This window comes from Papilio machaon, chromosome 11 (assembly GCF_912999745.1).
Source record: "Papilio machaon chromosome 11, ilPapMach1.1, whole genome shotgun sequence".
In the NCBI taxonomy this organism is placed as follows: Eukaryota; Metazoa; Arthropoda; class Insecta; order Lepidoptera; family Papilionidae; genus Papilio; species Papilio machaon.
The window spans coordinates 4,311,562-4,329,973 of NC_059996.1; the positions used below are offsets into that span (position 1 = coordinate 4,311,562).

General features: G+C 37.3%; 5 protein-coding genes across 5 annotated transcripts; 4 read left to right on the plus strand and 1 right to left on the minus strand.

Annotated features, from left to right (window-relative positions):
* Window positions 1-351: 351 nt before the first annotated feature.
* On the plus strand, window positions 352-1,238 carry LOC106719577 (pupal cuticle protein Edg-91-like). Its single transcript, XM_014513940.2, has 2 exons — window positions 352-381; window positions 767-1,238. Exons 1-2 carry the CDS (start codon window positions 364-366, stop codon window positions 1,178-1,180), a joined length of 432 nt encoding a protein of 143 aa, XP_014369426.2. The 5' UTR covers window positions 352-363; the 3' UTR covers window positions 1,181-1,238.
* Window positions 1,239-3,954: 2,716 nt separating this feature from the next.
* On the plus strand, window positions 3,955-4,753 carry LOC106719578 (cuticle protein 64-like). Its single transcript, XM_014513941.1, has 2 exons — window positions 3,955-3,966; window positions 4,215-4,753. The coding sequence occupies exons 1-2, from the start codon at window positions 3,955-3,957 to the stop codon at window positions 4,716-4,718; spliced, it is 516 nt and encodes a 171-aa protein (XP_014369427.1). The 3' UTR covers window positions 4,719-4,753.
* Window positions 4,754-6,971: 2,218 nt separating this feature from the next.
* On the plus strand, window positions 6,972-7,883 carry LOC106719580 (glycine-rich cell wall structural protein 2-like). The gene is made up of 2 exons (XM_045680095.1): window positions 6,972-6,983; window positions 7,080-7,883. Exons 1-2 carry the CDS (start codon window positions 6,972-6,974, stop codon window positions 7,881-7,883), a joined length of 816 nt encoding a protein of 271 aa, XP_045536051.1.
* A 1,166-nt stretch (window positions 7,884-9,049) lies between these two features.
* On the plus strand, window positions 9,050-10,049 carry LOC106719712 (pupal cuticle protein C1B-like). Its single transcript, XM_014514143.2, has 2 exons — window positions 9,050-9,125; window positions 9,313-10,049. Exons 1-2 carry the CDS (start codon window positions 9,114-9,116, stop codon window positions 9,946-9,948), a joined length of 648 nt encoding a protein of 215 aa, XP_014369629.2. The 5' UTR covers window positions 9,050-9,113; the 3' UTR covers window positions 9,949-10,049.
* Window positions 10,050-15,709: 5,660 nt separating this feature from the next.
* LOC106719581 (pupal cuticle protein C1B) lies at window positions 15,710-16,618 on the minus strand. The gene is made up of 2 exons (XM_014513944.2): window positions 16,556-16,618; window positions 15,710-16,242 (listed from the first exon to the last, which is right to left on the minus strand). Exons 1-2 carry the CDS (start codon window positions 16,565-16,567, stop codon window positions 15,772-15,774), a joined length of 483 nt encoding a protein of 160 aa, XP_014369430.2. The 5' UTR covers window positions 16,568-16,618; the 3' UTR covers window positions 15,710-15,771.
* Between the last annotated feature and the right edge of the window lie 1,794 nt (window positions 16,619-18,412).

Genomic DNA, 18,412 nt, shown 5'->3' on the forward strand with positions numbered 1-18,412 from the left:
AATCGAAAATGGCAAAATATATTAGTACATGGCGGGATTCAAATCCAGGACCTGCGGATTACAAGTCAAATGCTTAATCTCTGAGCCACGCTCTTACGTAACCGACCATGCTTACGTAATATTATGCTGACAACACTGTGTGTATACATATATGTAAAGAATTTTGTTAAGTTAATGTAATGGATAATAGTAATCTAGAAAATGACTTGATCGATGAAAAGAATCTTTTATCACCTATTTCTACACGTACTGATCCGATACAATTGTTTTAATGAGGCCTACGTTTTCGACATTGTCGCATATATAATAAGTATTTTTTGTACAATTACAACTAGTCTTTTCTTTTGCCAACCAAAGTCAGTTATGTCAGTTACTATGAAGGTAAGTTTTTTTTTATTCTTATTAAAATTTCATTTAATTCTTAATAATACGTATTTCATATCTTTTTATTTGTCTAGTCTACTATACTTTTCTAAGACGAAAACCTTATGGCAACAGGAAAAATAAAGTTGGCAAAAGTCCATTCCTTCTTACTATAAGTTTTGAACACTGTTTTCGCCTTTTCTAGAAATTTATTTACAAATAGCATTTCCTTTCCGATTTTGTTCCGTTTTTAACAACGTCCTTTCTAACGTTATAACTTTTGTTAAATATATCTTTGTAATCATAAGAGTTATTATGTTTATATATTAATAACTTGTATCTGTAGTAGCATAAGTTTGAAATTCAAAAACTTTATAAAAAAAGCATTTATTATGTTTTACAGGTTGTGGTTTTCTTTTGTTTCTTTGCATTGGCGCACGCTAGACATCGCGGTATATTCGCATTCGGTGCATCTAATCTTGGAGCAAATCTTGGACAAGTGGCAGGACTTGGTTATAGTGGCAATATGGGCATTGATTACGGCACAAATCTGATAAAACGTCGCCATCGTTACGGATGGCAAGGTTATGCACCCGGAAACTTTGGAGGATATATCGGTCTCGGCGGATATGGTGCAAATTCAGCCTTCCCCGGTCAAGGGTTACCTCCCAGTGTAAATACGGTTGCACCAAACTCACCCTACTATCAAGGATTCCCTGGCAATGGGATATATGCATCAGCAGGACCTTTGGGGACCCCAGCTTATGGAGGTTATGGGTACGGTGGAAATGGATTTGACTATGGAAATACCTGGTAACGGAAAAATAAATTTAAATAAAGCAAATTGATATCACAAAAATAACATTTTATACAACATTATTATTGTTGTAATCTAATTTTCAATAATTCATGAATTGTTTTATAATTTTATGTTAATATTCCAAGTATATCTACTACTTATCACAAGCCTTTTACGCCTTAGACATTTACTTAATGATTTTTAAAAAATTCTAAACCCAAAGCTACGTTTAAAAATCATTACTATTTCATGAAATTTAAATTATTTATATAAAACACTAACAGAATATAATCTAGAGTTATAACGTGATATAAGAAGAAGCTGAAACTCTTTCTTACGTATGCATTACATGAAAATATTCATTGAATTGTATCCTCTTCGACATAATATGGCTAGTTATTGTATTCCTTTACTGTTGTTAAATCAGGATATAGACATAAGACTGTACAATATAAATTGCAAATAGATTTAAGTTTTGGAATAGAGGCATAATTTGTAAGGTAACTTTTTCAAACATTTAAAATGTATGATATACACTATCAATAAATGCTGCGATAAGAAAGACCTCATTCATTTGAGATTTAACAAATATAATGAAAATCTTGTCTTCAATTCACTGTCTCTTGATTTCTATCGAACTATCAAAGGATAAAGGGCAAGTTACAATCTATTACCTACTATTCATTTTATAACTAGCTGTCGCCCGCTTTTCGCCCGCGCGAAATTAAAAAAAAAACGTAATTAGTAGCATATGTGTTCTTCCAGACTATGGTCTTCATGTATGCCAAATTTCATCGAGATCCTTTGAGCCTTTCTGGAGATACCTACTAATAAACATCCATCCAACCATCTATCCATCCCTCCATACATCTCCATACATCCAATTCGCATTTGTAATATTAGTAAGATTATTGTCGTTATTTAAATAAATGCTGACTATTGTAGTGGAGCCTTTAAAACACAACCAAGGCATGCGTGGTTCGTACAATATGGTAATCACTTCTCATCGTAGCAAGCTCCACTGGATTTATTATTATTCATATATTTAAATAATATCACAAATATTAATAGTATCACCAAGTTACGGTTACAAAAAGATACGGTTAATAAAACACTACGAGTTTAAAAAGAATACTACCGATATTAATAGTAAACCTTATTTATATTGAGTAAGATAATTTATTATTTTCTTGTATAAGAAAATGAGACAAACGAATAGCGGGAACACCGAGATGATCATCCATTTCTATGGACATCTACAATACCAGAGAAAATGCAAATTCGTTGCCTGCATTTAAGAAGATGAGACGGTCGCTTCTTGAAGGACCCTAAGTTTTACGTGATTTCTATTCTAATTTGTAAAAGCGATTATTCTGATTATTACGTACAATGAATTATATTTAAATGATGGCGTGGTCGAAGGATGGCATACTCAAGCTAAATAAGTGCCCGTTCACTATAACTCTAAAAGGGAAAATGTTGGTAATGTTATTGAATTTTTGGATTAAAAATGTTTATCCTTTTGAACGACAAAGATTGAACATTTTATTAACACCAGATACACCAAAGACTTGTTATTGTATACTACGGTCTTAAAGCAAATACACATCTACCAAATTAATCCCTTATAGTTTAAACTTTTGGCTACGTTACAACTTACCAAATAGCTTATTCCAGAGTTTTGCAAACTTCACAACAATTTAACCAAAATCCTGTAACTTGCTTAACGTTTTAATTAACAGTAATTCATATAAAGAATTTATGGTATACCGTACATATACAAAACCACTAAATAAAATGTTTTTATGATTAGACTAGCTGTCGCCCGTGTCGCCGTCCGCGCGCCATTAAAAAAACTTAATAAGTAGCCTATGTGTTCTTCCAGACTACATACGAGTATGTTCTACATCTTTGCGAAATTTCATCAAGATATGTATAACCGTTCCGGAGATACCTTCAAACAAACATCCATCCATCTAAACATTCGCATCTATATCTATATATATAAAAGAAAGTTGTGTTAGTTACACCATTTATAACTCAAGAACGGCTGAATCGATTTGACTGAAAATTGGTGGGCAGGTAGCTTAGAACCAGGAATAGGACATAGGATAATTTTTACCCCGTTTTCTTTTCTTTTTTTTTTTATTCCGCGCGGACGGAGTCGCGGGCAAAAGCTAGTATATATATATAAAATAAAGTGTTAGTTACACTATTTATAACTCAAGAACAGCTGAATCGATTTGACTGAAAATTGGTGGGCAGGTAGCTTAGAATCAGGAAACGGACATAGGATAATTTTTACCCCGTTTTCTATTTTTATTCCGCGCGGACGAAGTCGCGGGTAAAAGCTAGTTTATAATAACAGTAAGATTAAAAATTAAGAATATGTATGAAAAACATGTCTAGCCCGCTTATTGAAAAATATTTTTTGGTTACCTTTTCCTTTCCTTTAGTAAAACTTTAGTATGGTTGGTGATACAGAACTGTAGAATATTAAGAGATACCTATATATCCGCATCGAATGACACATTATGCAAAATTACATAATATTGTTATGTGAACGATGTAAATGATATGAAAAAGTGTTATACACATACATACTTTATGAAAGGGTAATCATTATGAGAACTTGAACAGTGTAACAAATCTTTTATTGCCTATTTCTTCATCTTTTTAATCTTTTGCAGTTGCTTCAACAAGGTTAATAAATTTTCAAACACTTGCATATATAAGCAGATTTTTTTGTACTATAACACATTCCTCTCTTGAAAAGTAAAGCATCAACAACAATGACCATGAAGGTAAGCTAAACATAGATGTTTTTGAACGGCTTTTTTTTTAAATACTTCAAGATGTTTTCTGTTTCACAAATAACGAATGTGCCTTGGTTTATTTGCAGGGCTTTCATTAAGATCATCATACAACTTTTTAAACAATAGTCTAGTCGTAGGAGAAATGATGAAAGATTACGAGTTTCACCATTTATAATTCAGAATTACTAAATTCAAAATAAACATCAAACAAAATTCTTAAAACTGTTTTCTTATAGATTGCCGTAGTCTTGTGCCTGTTCGGTGTTGCTCGTGCCGGAAACCTTTACGGCGGATCAACACTCGGATCATCTGCCATCGCGCACCACGGGCCAGGTCTCAGGACTAACCTTGGTGTCAGTAACCTCGGATACGGAGCTAGTCTGGGTCATGGCTCAGGTCTTGGATACGGTACCAGTTTTGGACACGGTACAAGTCTAGGATACAATGGTTGGCAAGGATATGGATCTACGTCTACTGGTTCGTACGGCCATGGAGGTTACGGTAGTGGTTATGGAAACTATGGCGGCTACGGAGCAAACACCGCCTATTCCGGACCAGAGAAGGCCTCTGTTGTCCAGTATACGACAGTACACACGGCTGCCCCTAGTGCATCCTATTCCGCGGGATTCGGTGGCCACAGTGCTTATTCCCCGGCTATCTCTAATGGCCACCAAGGATATGGTGGTTATGGACACGGCGGACATGGACTTGGATATCAAGGTTACGCCAACAAATGGTAAAAGTGTAAAAAAATGTAAATGTTTACTTTAATAAATAAATGATATTATATCACAAAGTACTATTTACTCTTTTAATTTATTCCGATGTTTATTTTAGAGATCCCATTTTCTTCATAATGATTAATACTTGAAACTTTAATATAACGTACAGATATAAATACAGTCAAAACCGTTTATGGCGACATCGTTTAGAACAACATACCGGTTAAATTGACCAAAATCAAAGGTCCTGGCTGAATGTTATATACATATCTTTCCTATTAATACCTGTCACCGGTTGTTACAACTATCGGTTTTTACGACTCAATATGAGTAGTCCCTTCGATGTCGTTATAACAGATTTTGACTGTATTATTAATCCTATATACTAATATGATAAATTAATAGATAATTAAGCTACTTATGCTAGTAAAGAGTATAAATCAATAGATGTTGCTGAAGGGGATATACACTTTTAGTGATGTTATTACGTTGTAAAAAATAGTACAAGAAAAAAATTTAGTTGGAAAAAGTTTACATTATTTTACCTACTTGTACTTTGAATACCAAAGTTATGCAAACAAAGAGTTCATTAAAGAGTTTCAGTTTTTTACGCTAAATATCTCCTCTCTCCCAAAATATTTGCGAAATCCAACTATATGAGACATTTATGATATGAATCATGTTTATGTTACACACCAGCGTTATACATGAATACACATATGTAAGAACAAATAATACACCATAAAATGTTTATTGACATCTCTCGTTTTTTATCTTGCTAATTACATATATAAATGCAAATGTTTAGATGGATAGATGGATGTTTGTTTGAAGGTATCTCCGGAACAGCTAAACCGATCTTGACAACATTTTGCACAGTGTAGAACATAATCTGAAAGAACACATATCTTACGATTGACGACATATGATACGATTATTAAGATTTTTATAACTCCGCGCGAATGGAGTAGCGGTTGTCTGCTAGTAAGGTATACATTGAAAAGCTATACTTTTCCAATTATTCTTTAGTTTGCCAACATATGCGATATGATATATACCTGAATGCAACCACACTTGTAATGACACATAGTTTTGTCTCTACTTTTTCAAAGATAATGCAAGGGATGACAATAATATGATAAGGCTATAAAAATGTCACAGTAGTAAAAAAAACGATTATAGGGGGATCGTATAATCGTTTTTTTTTTGACTACGCCACAAAAACTACAGAAATCTATTGTTTATTAAAATTATTTTAAAAGACTTATTTATATACTAGCTACATTATTAACTAATTACTAAATACAAGAAGACAAGTTCTGCTTATTATAAATACTACATCGATCTGTTATGATTTAATTTTCTAATAATCTGTTTGGTTCAAAACTTCTCAGGCGTCTTGGGAAATTCAAGAGTAAACATGTCCTAAAGTTTTATTGGCATTTTTAAATAAATATATGAATATTAATATATTTTTAAATTAACTATTAATTTAAATGATATGACTAAAATTCCTAATGGATTATTGGGAAGTAAGCAATCAATTATTAGGTTATTGTCATATCGTAAATATCACTCGAAACGAAAATTGAACGATGACATTATTCGTATCTTTAAACCTAAGTTATCCTCTTCGATAAAAACATTATATTAATACGTGAAACGAAAAATTTGTCCTCCTTTTTGAAGGAAATTGCGTGAATGGATTAAGGTGAAAATTGTCACAGTTAAAATTAATGTGGAGAAGAAGTGGATTAAGCTATTTAAAAAAAATCCTATGATCATGAATTGTCGTCGAATTTTAATTAATGGTCTACCACTACCACTCATCGTCCTGGCCTCATCCCACTCACATGGGGTCGGCGCAGAAGATTTTAAAAACCTTAAAGTTTTGGCTTAATTTTTTACAGCCGGCCGCCTGCCTTTCGCCAACCCTACTTGGGTGATATTGTAAAAATTAATTAATAATAAACTAAATACTTATAGGTAAATTATTCAAAATCACTTGCTTGGATCTATTGTACGATTAAGTTTCTATTTGACGAAAAATAGTATGTAAAAGGTAATTACTAAATCATTAGGATGTTAACAACAGCAATTAAACAACCTATTGAATACATTTAGAATTACAGATGTTGCTACATCTGTTATCTTGTGTAGTAAAAAATTATGAACCTCATCATAAACAAGGTTATTGCATTAGTCTATATAAACAAAAATATACGCCAAAATCTAAACATACTACAATACAAAGTTAAACAGCTCACAACAATGGCCGTTAAGGTGAGATCTCATTAATTATAGGTATATGAGATAAATTCTTACTAATAAATCCAAAACTTTTGACATAGTAAAATGTTTCTTAATAACAATTACTAGCTCAACTTTTACTTATTAAAAATTTTCTTTGAGTATTGTGAATTATGCTTTTTACAGATCGCTGTCATAGTGTGCCTATTTGGTCTGGCGCGTGGCGGGAACCTTGCCGGTGGACTAAGTCTGGGTCAACATGGCTTAGGATATGGATCCAATCCAGGCCTTAGATCAGGTCTAGGATACGGTACGAGCCTCGGACAAGGATTAGAACTCGGATATGGCACAAACCTTGGCCTTCAATCCAAACTAGGTTACGGAACAAATAACTTAGGATATGGAAATGGGTGGCAAAATTATGGATCCGGATCATATGGCCACGGTGGTTATGGATCCGGTTCTGCTGGTTTTGCCGGACCCGCTATTTCTACTGTATCTATCAAGAAATACTCAGGAACCGCCGTGCCCTATTCTACAGGATTTGGAGGACACGGAGCATATGGCTCGGGTTCCCACGGATACGGTTATGGTGGTCTTGGTGCTTACGGCGGTATTGCAGGTTATGGAAACACGGGTTTAACCGGAGCTGCTACTTCTACTGTATCCATCAAAAAATACTCAGGACCCGCTGTACCCTATTCCACAGGATTTGGAGGACACGGAGCTCATGACTTAGGTTCCCAAGGATACGGTTATAATGGTCTAGGTGGTTTTTCTGGACCCGCTTTTTCTTCTGTATCTATCAAGAAATATTTGGGGCCTGAAGTACCCTACTCCTCAGGACATGGTGGATACGGAGCCCATAATGCACTTGGTCAAGGATACGGCGGTCATAGATACGGTACTGGTAGTTATGGAAACAAGTGGTGAACCACAAAAGCCAACTAAAAGTAAAAGATGATTAATGTATACTAATCTGAAATAAATAATTTTAATTTGTTACTACCAGTTATTTTTGTTCTAACGATACCCTTGTATATGTAACTTACTCTTACCTCTATTTTAGATCAATGCTTTTAGAAAGTAAAGGTAAATCAGAAAGCAGTTAATTGTATTTTATAAGGGATTACGCTGCCCATAAAACCAACAAAAATTAAAGTGATTGCTTACTCTTCGACAAAAGTTGTGTTTGTGACTAACAACAACTACTAAAACTAATAATATTTGTGTTGTAACCGTTCGAAATTAACAGCAATTGAGTTTAGTAAAACAACAAACATAAACTTTCAATTTGTAAACCTTAAAGCGAGTTTATCGATCATCACAAATTTAAACGCAATTTAAACCTTACAGTGACATCAAATTTAATAAGTAAATTATACGACTGAAGTAAACAATTAAGATCAAAGGATATATCGGTCAAATGTATTAATAACCAAAATATAAATTAATACCGGAAATAATGTCTGATGAAGGACGAAATTTACATACGTTCCGAACATTTGCCCTGCGACTAACTATAATCTACTGATGTTTTTCTTATGATATACTCGTGTATATAAGCGTGCATACTGCCACGGTTTCACTTGAATAATGCTGATAAAAGAAGAAATTTCTCTCAGTGAAATCGAATGTATTCTTTAAATAATAGCATAAGTCGTTGAAAAAACGTAAAATGGTCAAGTAGATATTATACAAGTTAAGTAAAATAAAAGATCTTAAGAGTAGTACCACTGTTACTTACACACTTCTCTTCAGTAGCAGCTGATGCATAACCAGCTTGAGTAGGTAAAGATGAAATCCTCATATAAAAGCAAAGAAAACATGAAGCATAGTTATAAATGACAGTAATATTTAATCAGATAATAATAACAATAATAAAAGAATATTACACACTATCGGAAGATCATTTTCCGATTTACACCAGGATTTCCTTGTACTTTGTGTTACTTCCATAAACCTTTTACATTAACAAGTCTCATTCTGTTCGATGCGATGTTTTGGGCGGTGGATCTCCTTGACATTGAAATGAGATCGCCCGCGGCAGTTCAAGAATCGCTCTCAGTTATATCCATGCTGATACCAGTTTGCCAACAGTGATATAAAAGCATACGCAAGTGCTTCCAAAATTAATCCATCAGCGAAACTCACTACTTAAACATGTACACCAAGGTACGAAATGAAATTGTGACTTTTATATTTTTCTACGTATCAAATAATAATTAGAAAATACAGAAAACAATGTTACTACACTTTTATCCTATTTTTTGATCAAGTTGTGAAGCCATTAAGTTGTGTTAACCGGGCTGTATACCTACTTCCAATCCATCACATATTGACTTAACACTGTTGTTTTCAGGTCATAATCTTCATGTGCGCGGCAGGCATTGCCTCCGCTGGCAACTTGCTCCATGCTCCTATCGCCTACAGCGCCGCTCCGGCCGTGTCCTCGGTCTCATACTCAACCCACGCTGCACCGATCACATACGCCGCTGCACCCGCTGTCACCACATACGCCGCCTCCCCTGTGATCACAAAGAGCTTAGCCCCATCCGTCTCCTACCAATCTATTTCCACCCACTCCGCCCCGTCACTCTATGCTAAAACAATCGCAACACCCGCCGTTGCCACTTATGGCGCTCCCGTCCTTTCAAAGACCATCTCTCCAGCGGTATCCTACTCGTCAGTAGCACACGGTCCCGTGTACGCTACCAGCCCTTTGGTTGCCAAAACCTACGCTGCGCCTGTTATCGCTAAAACCTACTCGCCTGCCGTATCTTACTCCTCGGTGTCCTCTCATTCTGCTCCAGTCGCGTACTCCGCTCCTTTGGTAACCAAGACAATTGCGACCCCAGCTGTTACGACTTACGCTGCCGCCCCTGCCTACTCTACATACTCTGCTGTTCCCGCACTGAAGACCGCCGTCACTTACTCTGCCGCGCCCGCCGTTTCGCACGTCACCTACACCGGTCTTGGCGCTAGCTACGGCTGGTAAAATACATGATAAAAATATGTTACTTATTTATTGAACAAATCGGAAGATTACTTTTATAACGAATATTGTTTTTACTTACTGTAATAAAAGTATTCAAATCATTTTTGTTTTTAACTTTTCATCTCGAGCGTTTCCCATTGGGCCTATCGGCCTACTGATCGACTAAACAGTACGCCTAATGGGATTTTTGCTCACTGGGTCGATTGAATTCATAGAATCTATCGGGACAAGAGGTTTTTTATTCTATGTACTCCAAAGGCCTAACGGGAATCACCCTTTATATCTTATCCTTTTCTTCCAATCAACAGTATAAAAATCTGCAATTAAATAATCTAACACATGCTAGATATTCTTGTTACAAAAAATGAATCGCAAACACATAGAACACTCTATGCGTGGTATTGTTCTTAAAGAGTTTTGAAAACAAGTTGGCCAATTGTTAAAGACTCAATAACTTATGCATATTTATGTTTCGTAATGCGTACTGTTTTGTTCGCCTCCGGGTGCGATTAAAATATTTGATATGAAACCGTCGATATTGTAAATAGAGTAACAAGGGAACGGTACTAAATGTTCTTGTGTATACTATTAGAATGAGCAAGCGTGTGATAGTCAGTCTTTAATGTTGTTACCGATACAAAATAATTTAGTTATAAATATCATGATACTGTGAAATTAATAATTAAGTTTAATGAAATTCTCTAATAAATGATTTCATATAACATGCAGTATACATGTTAATAGACATTGTATGAATGGGTTTTAAGTTTTACCGCTATGCCATGACATTCTAACAGATTAGGAAAATATATAATAAATTTTTTGGCAAGAGCCTAAAAACGATTTAGTTTAACATTACTTCAATCAGTTAATTACATTTAAAATTGTGTGATAACGATTTTTGCTTTAAATTAATATTTCATCATTCGTATCGTTTCGAATACATCCTAAAGCTATTTGACGATTTTTTCAAAGGTTTTGTATTTGATAACGCATCTATAATATAGCCATACTTGTTTAAGAAATACTGTGCCGTACACGACGGGTTCGGGTCCCGCGGCACAACCTGCCTTAGACTACGTATCACAAGGCCTGGCGTAAATAATGTAAATATATGAACTGGCACTCACCTACTCGATGCCCCGTTCACCGCCTGCAGGTGCCTGGTCACTCTGTCGGTGTCAGTCGAGTCAAGTAAGTCACTGTCATACAGTCTAAAGGCGCCAGCAATGCTGCACTCCTGATGCACCCGATGCACCGCTTCCCGTAAGCGCCCTATAGACGCGTCCTTATCCGAACCGAACGCGGAACCGTAAACTTAGCGACCCTGTACGCTAATTAATAGACACGTCCGATGAGCTATCCAACTGCCGACCACTTTTTTTGCTGCCACGATGCGCTCTGTCGACTCACTCCTTCCCCGCACAAGCCCCCCGCAGGCCCCGCGCCCGTCCGTAGCGGAGAGGGATTTCCAACTACCCGCTTGTGCGGGAGAATAAAAATGAGTCGACCTACCAACATAAAACCCGTATTGGTCAACCGCGAAATTCAAACAATGACAAGCTATAGTACATCTGTACCGAACAGTCCCCCGCCCCAGCCAGACGATATCTGGCTGCGTCTAAAAACGTAATTCGAAACCCAAAATCAAACGAGCTGGGGAAGAGTTGCCACTGCTCGCTTTACCACCAAGTGGCCTAATAAAATCTATGTAACCATCCAATTCGCTTTACCTGTTCCGCGAATAAGTCCGTAATCCGTACCCGGTCGATCCGCGACCGTAAATGTTCCACCGACCGTATTTAAACAATGCATCCCTATGAACCCGAGTCCAAAACCGCGCGCGTGGTTACCTATTTACTCCGAAGAGAACCGACGCGAACCTGAGCGGTGGACAGTGAAACCGTACTAAGCGATGAGATGCATTGCGATGGAAAAGTGGAACGAATTATCGTTCCTGCGAAGATTTATTTATATGTGGTGCGGAGGAAAGGCGATCCTGATCACTTATCACCTGATGATCCGATCGACACTGTCGGCGACGCTCCAACCGAGGCCAGTCCAAGAAGTGGAGTGGCGAGCGAGCGCCGGCCGCACCAGGCTTCTTTGCCGCAGCTTGAGGGACGCTGCAGGAATCACGCGCCCCCCCGCCCGTGCTCGCTGGTGAACCCCGAACACATTGCCGTCCGTGGTTTTCCCTAAGCCGTGGTGGAGACCTAACATCACGGCGACCTGATGTCCGCTGCATAGCTCCAGACCACTGTTCCCCCGCATTTTTACTACGAACAGGGGAAGTTACATGCCCCTGAGTGGTTGGCGAGTGCGAGCCGTTGCGGTTTCCACACAGCAGGAGATGATGCCTACCTCCACACTGACCGCACGCACGAGTGGACTGGCAGTGCGAGACAAGGTGGTCCCCCAAGCAGCAATAACACCAAAACCGTTGGCGAGCAATACCGCGCCGAGCTTGCCAACGTAGTTCCCGGAACTTGGGGCAACCCGTAACACCGTGTCCTGTATCCCGACAATAACTGCAGTGAATGTCCTGTGCCTGTCGTATCGCTGCGTTAAACATCCGTGGCCTATTACGTGCCCAAACCGGTGGACGGTGTTCGTTACCCGCGGGCCTCGCTCTAGGAGCAACTACGGGAGGCCCCGAAGGGGGAGGGGGGACATTCTCCGATCGACGACACTCATCCTCCAGGAATAAAATTAGGTTGTCAAAGCTGGGAAGATGAGTGGCGGAGTCACCGCCGTATTCCAGTTCAAATCTATGTTGTAAATCGTATGGTAATTTGGAAAGAATTATGTGCAATAATAAAAACGACCACGTGGACACAGGTAAATCCAAACCCTTGAGACCGTTGACCGCTATTAACAACGGGTTAAGAAGCCGTGTGCGCAACGACTGCGTAACCGAAATCCTAGGTAGGCCTAGGATAGCAGCAACGTGACTATCCGCTAATCGCCGAACATTCTGGTACCTACGATTGAGTAAGTCCCGGGCGATTTCATAATTACCGTCAACAAGACCTAAATGTTGGACAAGGCCCTTGGCTTCTCCCGTTAACGACGCCAACAAATAGGCAAGCTTCTGAGCTGGGGTCAAATCCCTACGACTGTGAACAATGCTTTCAAATAAATTATTAAATGCGACCCACTGATCCAAGTCACCGTTAAATTGTGGCAAATCGAGCAGCGGCAATCTACTCATGAGCGCTGGTGACGCCTCCGACTCCGCAGTAACGCGCGCGTCAGCAGCGCTTGACCCCTTAAGGCAACCTACAGCCTGAATAACTTGATCAGCCAGGTCGTCGGCCTGATCGATGTCAGCATTAATCTTCGCCATGGCATCCGCTTCTAAACCTAACTCTAGAATGCCACGGTACGCCGCATATAGATCCGCCATTTGATCGTCTAAAACCTGGTATCTAGCCATAAGGGCCTGCGCACGGTCCGGCCTAGAAATATTCAAAACCGCTGAGCCGAGCCATCTCAGCACCCCTGTTATCCTAGCGGTATATTTGCCGGCCATGATTAATAAAGTTCAAAAATTAAAAAATAAATAAAAACGAAGGTAGAAAATTATCGACGCTTCCAGAAACCGCTTACTACAAATGGTCGATAAAGGAAAAAAAAATCTAAATGGTGGGTAGATAATTCTCCCCTTAACCAAATGTATGAAAACCGTTATAAAGAATTACCTAATTAAAAAAACCAACCGTAATGAAAACTGACCAACTTAAATTATCGACGGTAACATAAAAACTACCAAACGAAAAAAAATACTAAATTAAATTATTAACCGTAATAAAAAAAAAACAAATTAAAAAATCACCAAATTAAATTATGCACCGTAACATCAACTACAAAAAAAAACCGATGCGTAAAAAAGCCCTAATTTAAATATAGTAGAAAAAACCGTGAAATTACTAAATCAAATATAAACCTATTATGAAAGAACCCTAAATGAAATAATCTAAACTATACGAAATCAATAAATGGAACCCTAATGGCCGATTAATATTACGTAGCAATCGTACAATAAAGAATTTAACGTAAACGACTCGATTAAAAACCTAATATTGTACGACGTAATATGTTATAATATTCTGTATTCCGTTGTATTCCGTTATATTCCGTTATATTCCGCGCGAGAAGGACGTTACAATATTTCGCCAAGCAATGCAAATACGTACCCGAAAAACACGTAACCCGAATATAACCACGCGGTTATAACATACGTGTTAACCTAACCACGCTCTGCTACCATCGAATTGTGCCGTACACGACGGGTTCGGGTCCCGCGGCACAACCTGCCTTAAACTACGTATCACAAGGCCTGGCGTAAATATTGAAAATATATGAACTGGCACTCACCTACTCGATGCCCCGTTCACCGCCTGCAGGTGCCTGGTCACTCTGTCGGTGTCAGTCGAGTCAAGTAAGTCACTGTCATACAGTCTAAAGGCGCCAGCAATGCTGCACTCCTGATGCACCCGATGCACCGCTTCCCGTAAGCGCCCTATAGACGCGTCCTTATCCGAACCGAACGCGGAACCGTAAACTTAGCGACCCTGTACGCTAATTAATAGACACGTCCGATGAGCTATCCAACTGCCGACCACTTTTTTTGCTGCCACGATGCGCTCTGTCGACTCACTCCTTCCCCGCACAAGCCCCCCGCAGGCCCCGCGCCCGTCCGTAGCGGAGAGGGATTTCCAACTACCCGCTTGTGCGGGAGAATAAAAATGAGTCGACCTACCAACATAAAACCCGTATTGGTCAACCGCGAAATTCAAACAATGACAAGCTATAGTACATCTGTACCGAACAAATACTTTTTTTAATAAATCTTCTTAATATGAATATATTAAATTGGCATTCAAGTAAAAATGATTACTTGATCAAATAAAGGATAATAATATTAAAGTCACAATTATTCCTCTTCACTTAACAATCTTAATATTAGCTTTTTATTTTTTAAGGAATCAGCTTTTAACTTTTTTAATAATTTAAGAAGGCAAATGAGCCAGCGGCAACCTGGTTATGTTTATATTGTGAGGAGGCAAACGAACGGCCATTTGAATACGTCGAAATAGCGAAGCGACCGCTGCCCATAGATTATTAATATTAGCAATTGCAGATGGCGTTGCCTACCTTTAATCTACCGAGATGGGGACTCAGAGAAAAAAGATCCCCTTTCCCCCTTATTTTCTTATGCGTCCCCTCCTTCATGTAATGCACTCCCCCTTCCCAACCTTTCTTTATAAGAAAGAGAAGGAAGGGAATGGGAACTAAAATTAGGAGACAATGGCACGCATGCTCATCAGACGAAATGCGGATTCGCTTCCAGTTCACGCCTATCTTCTGCATGGTCATGGTATTTCAGCACATAATATGCTATAGTAACAAAGTGACGGCTGACATACGCATAGAGTTTTGTGTTAAGTGAACTGATAACTTTATTAATATTAGGTGTTTTAATAATATAAAATGCTACCATAAATTTAAACTACAATTCATCTACCAAAAACTCCATGACAATGTCATCCAATGTCAATACAAGATGTAGATAATTCTTGAAGAAATTAACTACCTTTGTAATTTTTGCTTCTTTTTATAACTTTTAATAATTTAAAATGTGATTCAATCGTTATAAAGTAAACCATTAAATATTAAAATATATATATATATATATATATATATATATATATATTTGAGTAAATATTTTATTTCAATAATAAATTACAAGCATTATTTACATTTTAATCATATTATTCAAATTCCGCATATTAAATAATTTGCACTAGAATTCCGTTTTCACCAACCGTAGTTTACACCAAGACCGGTGTAAGTGACATGTGAGACCGCGGGCGCAGCAGAATAAGTCACTGCGGTCTTGACGGGAACGGAAGAATATGTAGAGTAGGCTGGTGCAGCAGCATACGACAAAGGAGCAGAGTGTGCAGCCACCGAAGAATAAGAGATAGGGGAGATAGTCTTAGTTACAACAGGGGTATTGTAAGTGGAGATAGCCGGAGACGCGTAAGAGTAAGTAAGAGGTGTGGAACGGGAAGAGATAGACTGGTAGGAGACTGATGGAGCGGAATATGCTACGGTCTTTGCGATTGGTGCAGAGTATGCGACAGCTGGGCTGGCGTATGCAACGGGGGCCCCGTGTGACGTGTAAGACACGTGGGAAACGGACGGCGCCGCGCTGTAAGCCACAGGTGCGGCGTGCAGAAGGTTGCCGGCAGAAGCGATGCCAGCGGCGCACAGGAAAACTAAAACCTAGAACAAAAAGTAAATATTATAGTATAAGTTTAATAGTAGTAGATTTCTTGAAGAAACTAAATATTCCTGACACAATCACTATTTGCTTTTCGGGGAATATTACATCCTGAAGAAAAGAAAGTGAAATTGATTGAAATTATTTTAACATCATCCGTCAATAAAGAGTTACCGTCTTTTGTAGATTGTATAGCTAAAAATAAACGTTGATTATAAAGTTAGTCGAAATAGTCTAATGGCATTACAATATACAAGGAGGGCAGAGAACGCACTTATTTTTTTTTTGACATTGTCAATAAACATATTACTATACCTTGGAGTACATGTTGATACTGTGTGTTTCAATAATTGAATGAATACAAATTAACTCACAAGCACTTTTATACTCCATACTCAAACTGGTATCAAATCATCGAATACCATTTTTTTCCATTGGTGAATAAAGGGGTAAAATGGTCCTTATTCCGAGGACATAAGACTGTATGGGTCAGATAATTATCTCATTCTCCATTCAACTGTCGTCTGTCCAAATGTAACAATGTCACGGCAACCCCCCACTCTATGTAACACAATTATTAAATGTCAGAACATATCGTCATTAATGTTTCATACTGATAAATCAATGTCAATACAAATATTTAATAGGAAACAAGTAACCCGCTAGGACTTCGAATGGTTTAAACATGCCTCAAATTGTTATTCTGTATCAGTCGATTACATTTTATTCAACAAAAATCATTATAATATACGTATTTCCGCAAAATCAAAAACCTTAGTTAAATATGTATCTTAACGTTTCCTCCTTGAAAATTGCATTTATTCCTAAAGACATGAAAATCCATACAGTAGTTTTCTCTCCATTTGCGTTTTGTCAGACACGAAAATTGAACTTTATTTCATAATGTGCGGTGATGTAACATAACGTTGTAAATTTTATTACAACTGTATTGAAGCTCAGAAATAATACAGTTAAAAAAGCATATGTACATTTGAATACTAAAAAGTAATATTAAAAAAATATATTTTTAAGTCAATGTCTACTTTAAACAATTCAGTTTTAATTTTTTAGTTAATGTTTTGAATTGGATTTTACCAAGTTGTTCTATTAATCAAATCTTTTCATATAAATAAATGTAGACGCTGACCAAGCTCATAGTAAGATCTGAATAAAAGTTTTAATCTTATACATATAGATGGAAAAACTGAAGTGAATAAAACTTAATAAAGTTGATATTAACAGACGAATGTATTTTTTTACTTTTGCTAGAATTATATCAGCTTAAATTACCTACCTAACTTTTATTTACGAAGAAGTACAAAAGGCTATGTGGTAGTGGCAAAAGGTGGTTTAATGGTAGAACTTACATTTTCTATTCACGTACTTTCGGGTTCAACAGCTCTTTAACAAATCCTAAACGAAGTGTAAGTATAATTATTCTTTTGGGTCGTGATTAAGCAATAATATAATAAATAAATCACTCACGCCTCGAGGGATAAGAACAAGGAATTTTCATTTGATGCATACTCCTACATATTCACCGCTTAAGTATACATCATTCAATTCATAATAAAACATATAAAATTTTTCTTATCTTTAACACTTCATATATTTAGAGAAAGGTTTTATTTATAAACTAGCTGTCACCCGCGACTCCGTCCGCGCGCAGTTAAAAAATGGGGGGGGGGGGGTTATGAAAAATAGATGTTGGCCGATTCTCAGACCTACTGAATATGCTCACAAAGTTTCATGAGAATCGGTCAAGCCGTTTCGGAGGAGTACGGGAAAGAAAACTGTGACACGAGAATTTTATATATTAGATATTTAGTTTATAACAATATATTATAAATTTATATTTTTTAAATATTCCCAAGTAGCATTGGCGACGGGCAGGCGACCGGCCGTAAAGATAAAGCCCAAAAATTTAAGATTTATTAAATCTTGTGCGCCGACCCCATGTGACTGTGATAAGGATAGGGAGATGATGACATACTTTTAACTACTATTTTGGCACTAAAATCCCTTAAGTTTCTTTGATAGAGGCATATTCTACTTAAAAATTAGTTTACCTTATATCAGTTTCGATGTCAGGTTGTTATCGTCAGGTCTAATAATGCGATGAAAGTACGGGAGTTACTGTTGTTATTTTTGACTTAAGATTTTTAGAATTTT